This window comes from Chiroxiphia lanceolata, chromosome 2, assembly GCF_009829145.1.
Source record: "Chiroxiphia lanceolata isolate bChiLan1 chromosome 2, bChiLan1.pri, whole genome shotgun sequence".
In the NCBI taxonomy this organism is placed as follows: Eukaryota; Metazoa; Chordata; class Aves; order Passeriformes; family Pipridae; genus Chiroxiphia; species Chiroxiphia lanceolata.
In genome coordinates this window covers 1-8,980 of record NC_045638.1, presented here as the reverse complement: position 1 = coordinate 8,980, position 8,980 = coordinate 1, and the positions used below count along the sequence as shown (strand labels likewise).

Sequence of the window (8,980 nt, the reverse complement as noted above, 5' to 3'; positions counted from 1 at the left end):
CCCATCATGTCATAAAAGGGGCCCTGCCTGTCCTGTGATGTCACAAAGGGGGCTCTGCCTGCCCCATCATGTCATAAAAGGGGCCCTGCCTGCCCCATGATGTCACAAAGGGCTATAATGGGCCATGGGACACGGGGCACTGCAGGTGGGCACCACCTCGGCCTCTGCCACCCCAGCAGTGTTGGGATCCCATCACTGGGACCCCATAGGTCACTGGGGAAGCTCGTCCCCAGCCTGTGCTGGTGACCTGGAGTGCCAGGGATGGTGCCATGAGGTCCCTCGACATGTTCACCATGGGGGAGCTGGTTGCAGTCATGATCCTGGTGCTGCAGCTCATCCTGGTCGCTGTCGTGCTGCGGGACAAGCGTCTCTGGGTAGGTGCCTCTGCACCGCTCTGGGGGCTGGGTTGGTTTGGGGTGGGCTGGGGTGGCATGTGGAGCATCGTGGGGGGCTGTGGGGTGGGCCCAGGAGCTGCTCCCGTCTCAGCCATCTGTGGTTCCTGCAGAGGATCCTGCAGAACTGGAGGTGTCCAAGGGCAGCGAGAGCCCAGGCGGAGGAGCAGAGCAGCGTGGACAGGGCGCAGGAATCGGCAGACACGTCCCCTGGCAGCTCCCGACGAAGTTCCATGTGCTACAGGAAGCATTTCCCAAGGTTCATCCAAAGCTCCCAGGACTCCCCAGTGCTCACTGAGGAGCAGCACAGCGAGCTGAAGGCACAGCTGGCCCAGCAGCAATACAGAGGAGGGGACTGCAGGGTGCCCCAGAGCGAGGTGCCAGTGGAGCTGCCGGGACTGCTGGGGGGCAGAGAGTCTCCCCAGTGCCTCGCAGTGGAGCTGCCAGGGCCGGACATGAACGAGGGGACAGAAGAAGCCAAACGTAAGAACACAGGACAGTGCAGCAGGGACTACGTGACGCTGCAACGCAGAAGATCCGTGCTGATGGCCAGGCTGCTCCCTAAACTAGTGGTGATTGTAAATCCCACAGTGTTGGAAAGCTGTAGCAGCAGCAGCAGCAGCAGCAGCAGCTCCATAGAGGTGCAATACAGCAGCACCACCACTGGATGGTTCCTGGGGAAGCTCCGTGTCTGGCTGCAGAGATACCTGGAAGCCTCGCAGACACGCTTTGTTCAGCGCCGCCGGGGCTTCTGCATCCGGCTGAGGTCCCAGTGGTGGTGGCGGCGCTGGACCCAGAGGAGAAAAGGGCGTAGTAATCATGAGTAGTCAGGGAGGGGTGGAGGAATGGGGTGCTTCAGGAACCACCTGGACAGCCCAATCCCTGTCCCTCTCCAGATCCCCCTGTAGAGCCCTCCTGTAGCAGACACACACTCTCACCCAACCTGTCCTCTGCAAACTGAGGGTCCCCTCCTCTTCCCCACCCACCAGTGCTGTAGCACCATCATAGAAAATCACCAATTTTGTCAAACATGATTTTGCCTTTATAAAGCCACGTTGGCTGTTTCCAATCATCTCTTTGTTTTCCATATGCCTTATCATAGTTTTCAAGAGAATCTGCTCCATGATCTTGCTTGGCGCAGAGGTAACACTGACTGGTCTGTAGTTCCCTGGGTCTTCTGCTTTCCCCTTTTTAAAAATGGGGGTTATATTTCCCTTTTTCAAGTCATCAGGGACTTCATGTAACTGCCACAATTTTTCAGAAATGATGGATAGTGGCTTAGCAACTTTGTCTGCCAGTTCCCTCAGGACCCATGGAGGGATTTCGTTTGGTCCCATGGACTTGTTTACATTCAGGTTCCTTAGATGGTCTCAAACCTTATCCTCTCCTACAGGGGGCTCAGAGTCTTCATTCTCCCAACCCCTGCATTTGCCTTTCCTGACTTGGGTGGCGTGGCTGCAGCACTTGGTGTTGAAGACTGAGGCATAGAAGTTGTTGAGAACCTCAGCCTTCTCTTTGTCCAGGGTAGCCAGGTCTCGTTTCCTTCTGGTGAGGACCCATATTATCCCTTGTCTTGCTTGCAACATATCTGTAGAATCCCTTCCTGTTATCCTTAATATCCTTGGCCAGACTCAATTCTAATGGGCCTTGGCTTCCCTGACCTTGTCCCTAGCTTCTCTTACAGTTTCCCTGTATTCCTCCCAAGCCACCAGTCCTCATTTCCACTTCCTGAAAGCTGCTTATTTTGCTCTGAGTTTGCTCAGCAACTCCTTATCCATCCATGGAAGCCTCATGGCATTTCTGCCCCATTTCCTCACTGCTGGGCTGCATTGCTCCCAGTTTTGGAGGAGGTGATCCCTGAAATTCAGCTGACTTCACGGCTGAGGAGGGGTGGGCCCTGCTGGGCAGCTCCTGGGGATCACCAGGGCCCATGTTCCACAGGGAGCTGCTGGGGGGGAGCAGTGGAGCATTAGGGGCTCTCAAGGAGGGGTGGTGAGAGCCTCTCGCAGCCCCGGGAAGCACCCAGCTGCTCCTGAACATGGAGCATTGCCCAGGGAAGGGGCCGGGGGATGAGCCCTGGGCAGAGGGGCAGCACAGGAGGGGCAGCAGCACCCGAGCAGGTGGGGCAGAGTGGGCAAGATTGTTCTCATTCTGCCTTTTGATTTCATCTTCCCAATCCCTCCCCAGTGCATTCCAGTGACCCCAGAAAATGAGGGGTTTGAGGGGAAAATGGGCTTAAATTGAGGTGAAAACCTCCTTCTCCACTATTGTCTGTTTAAACTGAGGGGGAACCCACCTACAGCTGTGATTTGAAGTGTTTCAGTTGAAGAAAAACCTGCCTTTTCCATGATTTTAGAGGTTTTAATTGACACAGAATCCCTTATTCCCTTATTTTTTGGTTTAAATGGAAGGGGGAAACCTTTATGAGGCCATTTTCATCATCTGAAGGTTTAAATTGAGGGGGAATCCCTGTAGTCCCTCATTTTTGAGAGTTTAAATTGAGACGAACCTCTTTATGTGTCATTTTAAGAGTTGCATCGAGGGAAACCTTCCATTACAAGGGACCCTCTTGGGGAAAAAAAGATTTAAAAAAGCCACAAAAATAGTGCTTCTTGAGGGGAAAAAGAGCGGTGGGAAGGGGAAGCATTTTAAAAATTAAAAAAAAAAGAAAAAAAAAAGGAAACTGAAAATAAAATAAAAATAAAAATCAAACGAGAAAGAAATGAAAATGAAAAATAAAGAGAATAAAAAATAATGAAATAAAGAATGTAAAATACAAAAGAAAATTAAAGAAAAAAATAAAAGCGAGCAAACTAAAAAGGAAATAAAATGAAAAGTGAAATGAAAGAGAAAAACAACCCTTCTCGGGCACCCCGTTTACTCCCCGCCCCGCCCCCCGACCCGTAAATTGGGGGTCACCCCTAAAATGTGAGAAGGGGCCCGCAAAACGTGGGTGGGAAACTCCAGGGAGCCGAAAAAGCAGCGGAGGGGGAGCCGCGAAATGTGAGGGAGGGGCCCCGGAAAAGCGGGCGAGGCGCGCGCAGGGAGAGAGCGAAGGCGAGCGGTCAGGCAGTGGGGGGGGCAACCAAGGTGGCGGCGCCGGCGCCTGCGCAGTCGTTGGCAAGACGCCGGCGATCACGTGGTAAGTAAGGGCGGCCAGGCGCGGGAACGGCGACGCATGCGCAGTGGCTCTCGTGCCGGCGCTCCCTGCTCACGTTAAGGGCCGGTTCCGGCGGCAGGGCGGGACTCGCGGTCTCCCGTCTCTCCCGGGGGGTGTTGGGGGAATAACATGAAGATTTTTAGGGGCGAAAGCGCAGAAATTAGCGAGGGACGCTAATTTGGGTAAACTCGGTCGCCGGAATTCGAGAGCGACCGGAAGTCCTCCAAGGCCCCGGCCCGGAAGTCCGCCAAGCCCACAGTAAAAATGGCGCCACCAGGACCGACACTTAGCCTAAACTACACTAAAGATGGCGGCCCCAGACCGGAAGTTCGCCAAGCCCACAGTAAAGATGGCGCCGCCAGGACCGGAACTTAGCGGAGACCACACTAAAGATGGCGGCCCGGCCCGGAAGTCCGCCAAGCCCACAGTAAAGATGGCGCCGCGAGGACCGGAACTTAGCCGAGAGCACACTCAAGATGGCGGCGAGAGGACCCCTTGCCTCAGAGAGGCGTCTATCCTGTTGCCTGACCTCCTCCGCGACCCGGACCCCCGCCCCGCGCCCGCAGCGCCGTCTCGCCGCGCCGCTTCCCGCTGTGGGGACGGGGCGGGGCGCTCGGCGGCGCCGGGCGCGGGCGGCAGGTTCGTGGGCGGCGGCAGGCACCGGCGCGGGCAGCCCCCTCTCGGCGCTGCGGCGCGCGCAGGACGCACGAGGACCCCAGGCGTGGCCCCGCCCCGTTCCGCTCCGCTCCCGCTCCCGCTCCCGCTCCCGACCCCGCTCCAGCCCCGCTCGGTCCCGCCGTGCCCTGGAGATGCTCTCGGGGCTGCGCCGCCGCTTTTTCCCCCCGGAAGCGACCCACGGCGGCAGATCCGACCGAGATCGTCCCCGGGGTAAGCGGCGGGGGCGCGGCGGGGGCGCGGCCGCTCTTCGGCCTCTCCCGCGGCCAGCGGGGACCGCGGGCAGGGGAAGCGACAGGCAGGTTTCTCGCCTCTGCGGAGAAACTTGCACCTGCGTGCCGCCGCAGGGCCGGGTTCGGGTGTGCCCTGGCATTGCACGCACCACCCCCGCCGGGCGGGGTCTGCGCTGCCTCGGGGACCCTGTCTGTGCTGCCGGGAGAGAGCGATCCTTTGGGAAGCCGGGGTGGAAACAGCAACTCTGCGAATTGCTCAGCTTTTCCTAGGCGAGGGCGGGTTTTAGGGAAGAAAGGCCCGTCCTGGCGAAAGGCGCCGCGGGTCTCGCCGAGGGCGGGGGGGGGCGCGCGGCTGCAGTGGCGCGCGCGACTGCAGTGCCGCTCCCGGCCGTGTCCGCCAGGCGGCGACTGTGAGGCAGGGCCCGGCGCTCGGGGCGGGCTGGGAAGCGGCGCCCGGGGGAAAGCGGCAGTGGTTTGGCCCTGCCGGGCTTCTCCGAGCTTAAAGCCGGAGTCGGAGGCGTCGAGGGAGCGTGTCCCTGCTGAGTTCAGCGGGCGTTCGGTGAATTTGGGCTTCTGCGGGGGAATTCAGTCCGGCGTCGTGGTTTTTTGTTTGTTTCCATCCTCGGGACGGCGACCCAAAGGTGCTTTTTCCCCTCGCCGTGGGCGCTCTGAGGAGAGCAAAGGTCCGGAATTGTGCCGGTGACTTGGCTTGCGTTGCCAGTCCCATTCCCAGAATCGAATAGGGACGGAGATTCCTCCCGGGGAAAAGGGGCCACCGCAGAAAGCTCGGGCTGCCCCCGGGAGTGCCCGGGCTGGCCCAGCACCTGGCAAAACCCCTTGGTGAAAAGGCAGGCAGCAACTGCGGTTGTTGTACCGTTTCTTTAGCCGGGGACTGGAACACAGAGAAAATCAAGGTGGTCTTGGAGCTGTGCGGGCTGCGAGCATTTTTCAGCCTTCCTTAGCGGGGCATTCTCCCCCTCTGAAAAGCCGGAAGACTTTAACATCTGGATCCGCACCTGCAGCCGTGCAAATTAATGGAGTTTCTTTTAGGAAACGAAGGGGAAGTTTTCCCGTTGTGAGCCTGAATACCGAGTCTGCTCTGCTTTTTCCATCAGGTGACGAAGCTTATGGAAAGAAAGACCAAAGGCCTGGAGGTGAGTGCATTCTACCGAGTTCTGCTTTTCTGGGATGGGTTTGGGAAAATCACGTGACATTCTCAAAAGCTTCTCTCCGTGTTTTCTAGTTGTTTTTTCAGCCTTGGTCTAAGTTTCGTGTAGAAAAGGGCCTAGAATTATTAGAACAGAGAAACACGACTTTCTCGGGAGAGATGGAAGAAAAGTCTGCTGATTCCAGTTCTGCTTTTCCTGCCTTCCCTTCGGCTGTCATTTTCTCTCCCCTGCTGTTCAAACAGGCAGCAATTAATTCCTCTGCTGAAGAGTTTGCCGTACTAAGTGTCCGTCCAATCGATGCCTTCGACTCAAGATAGCACCTGCTCCTTAGTTACAACAAGTTCCTCCCGGGAAATTTTCAGGCGTGCCCATAAATCTCCTCGCTGTTGGTTTGGGAGAACGGGGTTTTCTCGTCGGTGACAGAACAGCCGTGGCATTTGCTATTGAATGCCGGGGGCAATCTAGTCAGAAGAGGCCCCCGTGCTTCACTAATTTCCCCTTTTTGTCCTTCGGGGTGACTTCTTACCAGGGATGTTATCCTTGACCCCCCGGGGCAAGGGGAGGGGTTCACCTGGGCAGCGTCAGGAGCCACCCTAACTGAGGCCCTGGCAGGTGAGTGCTTTTTGTGCGACTGGACGGCGAAGCCGTCCGTGGGAGTGACCTGGCTGTTGGTCAGTGCAGTCCTAATTCAAGTGTCTCTTACTCCGTGTTCCCAGGCTCCCTCTTTTCCTTCGCTCGCCGTGGCCGTGCCGGACGCCTCTGGCAGGACTGACCCCGTGGCTTTAAGGTCCGGCGTGCCGTGTGCCTGCGGGTAAGAAAAGCTGGGAGTGCAGTCCCTCCGCTTTGATTGCTGTGTCTCTTTGGCAGTGATTTGGGAGGGGAACCCCAGAGCGATTTGGTTTGAAGGGGACCTTCAAAGGCCCCCCTGTCTTCCGTGGGCAGGGACCCCTTCCACTGTCCCCGATTGCTCCCAGTCCCGTCCAGCCTGGCCTGGAACACTTCTGGGGATGGGGCAGGCTCAGCTTCCCTGTGCAGCGTGCTCCGATATTTCTCCACTGGCATCAGGAAAAGTTTTGTCAGCGTATTTTGTTGGACGATGGTAAGCGGGACCTGGGGTGAAAATGACATTCTGTTAGGTGCAGAGGGAAATAATTCTCCTTTGAAGTCCAACGTAATTCAGTTTTGCACGAGTCTCGTCTGCCTTATGCTTGAATTGCTTTCTATTCTAGGCAGTTGTTTTAAATTAAACTTTTATTTTGTGTCTCCCTCCCCCCCCCCCAGTATCCTGTACAAGACAAAGCTGCCTTTCCTCGTGGGAATGGACTGGCCGGGCTTTGGCAATCTGGCCCCTCGAAAGACTGAAGTGACCTCTTCCAACAGGGGAAGGCTCTCTGGCAAGCGGGGCCAGGAAGAACTGGAGTTTGTGGAGAACAAAAGCTGGAAGCGTGCCCCTGAAAATCCCCCCCCCCGGGCGGTCAGTGGGCTGACTGGCACGGCCCGGTGGCCTTGGCCAGGAGCGGTCCTGCGGGAAGCGCCTTTGCCCGGGCTGTCCTTTGAATTCCCACTGGGTGCTTGGCAGAGCCCCTCTGGGGGAGCCCCAGTGCCCGGCAGGAGCGGAGCGGGCTCCCAGGGAGGGGTTCACCTGCTCAGCCTCAGGAACCGTCCCACCTGAGGCCTGGCTGGGGGCTTTTTGGCCGCCTGGCCGGCGAAGCTGTCTGTGGGAACGACCTGGCCATGGCTCAGGGTGCTCCTAAGGACAGGGGCTTCAAAAAGTGTCCTAATTCAAGTGGGGCAGTTTGGGGGCAGTTTTTGGGATGATTTGGGTCAGTTTTGGGGTCAGTTTTTGGGGAGATTTGAATCGGTTTCTTGCCTCTTTTTGGGGTGATTTGGGTCAATATGGGGTCATTTTTTGGGGTGATTTGTGTGAGTTTCTGGCCATTTTTTGGGGTGATTTGGGTCAATTTGCGGTCATTCTTTGGGGAGATCTGGGTCAGTTTCTGGTCATTTTTTTGGGTGATTTGGGTGAGTTTTAGGTCAGTTTTTGGGGTGATTTGTGTCAATTTCTGGCCATTTGTCGAGGAGATTTGAGGCAGTTTCTGGTCATTTTTTAAGGTGATTTGGGTCAGTTTCTGGTCATTTTTTGGGGAGATTTTGGTGAGTTCTGGGTCATTTTTTGGGGAGATTTTGGTGAGTTCTGGGTCATTTTTTGGGGAGATTTGAGTCAGTTTTGGACCATTTTCTGGGGAGATTTGGGTGAGTTCGGGGTCATTTTTGGGGATATTTGGGTCAGTTTGTGGTCATTTTTTGTTGAGGTTTGTGTCAGTTTCTGGTCAATTTTTGAGGTGATTTTGGTCAGTTTTTGGTCATTTTTTAGGGAGATCTGTGTGAGTTTCTGGTCATTTTTTAGGGTGATTTGGGTCAGTTTGGGGTCATTTGTTGAGGTAATTTGGGTCAGTTTCAGGTCATTTTTGGGGGAGATTTGGTTGAGATTTTGGTCATTTTTTGAGGAGATTTGAGTCAGTTTTTGGGGCAATTTTGGGGGTTATTTGGGTCAGTTTCTGGTCCTTTTTTGGGGTGATTTAGAAGAGTTTCTGGTCATTTTTTGGGGAGATTTGGGTGAGTTTGTGGTCATTTTTTGGGGTGATTTGGGTGAGTTTCTGGTCATTTTTTGGGGTGATTTGGGTCAGTTTCTGGTCATTTTTTGTGGAGATTTTGGTGAGTTCTGGGTCATTTTTTGGGGAGATTTTTGGTGAATTTTGGGTCATTTTTTGGGGAGATTTGAGTCAGTTTCTTTTAATTTTTCGGGGTGATTTGAGTCAGTTTCTGGTCATTTTTTGAGGTGATTTGGGTCAGTTTCTGGTCATTTTTTAGGGAGATCTGTGTGAGTTTCTGGTCATTTTTTAGGGTGATTTGGGTCAGTTTCAGGTCATTTTTTGGGGTGATCTGTATGAGTTTCTGGTCCTTTTTTGAGGAGATTTGAGGCAGTTTTGGGTCACTTTTTTGGGTGATTTGGGTGAGGTTTTGAGTCCTTTTTTGGGGTGATTTGGGTCAGTTTGGGGTCATTTTTTGAGGTAATTTGGGTCAGTTTCAGGTCATTTTTTGGGGAGATTTGGTTGAGTTTTTGGTCATTTTTTGAGGAGATTTGAGTCAGTTTTTGGGGCATTTTTTGGGGTGATTTGAGTCAGTTTCTGGTCCTTTTTTGGGGTGATTTAGAACAGGTTCTGGTCCTTTTTTTGGGGTGATTTGAGTCAGTTTCTGGTCATTTTTGGGGGAGATTTTGGTGAGTTCTGGGTCATTTTTTGGGGAGATTTGAGTCAGTTTTGGACCATTTTCTGGGGAGATTTGGGTGAG

The 8,980-nt window shown here is 54.7% G+C and overlaps 1 protein-coding gene and 1 long non-coding RNA gene across 3 annotated transcripts; both read left to right on the top strand.

Annotated features, from left to right (window-relative positions):
- Position 1: 1 nt before the first annotated feature.
- On the top strand, positions 2 to 1,464 carry LOC116783058. Its single transcript, XM_032680301.1, has 2 exons — positions 2 to 374; positions 506 to 1,464. The coding sequence occupies exons 1-2, from the start codon at positions 270 to 272 to the stop codon at positions 1,217 to 1,219; spliced, it is 819 nt and encodes a 272-aa protein (XP_032536192.1). The 5' UTR covers positions 2 to 269; the 3' UTR covers positions 1,220 to 1,464.
- Positions 1,465 to 4,318: 2,854 nt separating this feature from the next.
- Positions 4,319 to 6,412, top strand: LOC116783059. Of its 2 annotated transcripts, none has more exons than XR_004355449.1 (3): positions 4,319 to 4,440; positions 5,576 to 5,614; positions 6,346 to 6,412. It is a non-coding gene; the product is annotated as an uncharacterized LOC116783059 (long non-coding RNA). The 2 variants fall into 2 exon arrangements; XR_004355450.1 differs by lacking the exon at positions 6,346 to 6,412 and adding an exon at positions 6,159 to 6,182.
- The last annotated feature ends 2,568 nt before the right edge of the window (positions 6,413 to 8,980 follow it).

Coding starts and splice junctions, on each gene's coding strand:
- LOC116783058 (XM_032680301.1), top strand. CDS start 270: ATGAGGTCCCTCGACATGTTCACCATGGGGGAGCTGGTTGCAGTCATG. Junction 375..505: donor TGCGGGACAAGCGTCTCTGG/GTAGGTGCCTCT, acceptor TGGTTCCTGCAG/AGGATCCTGCAGAACTGGAG.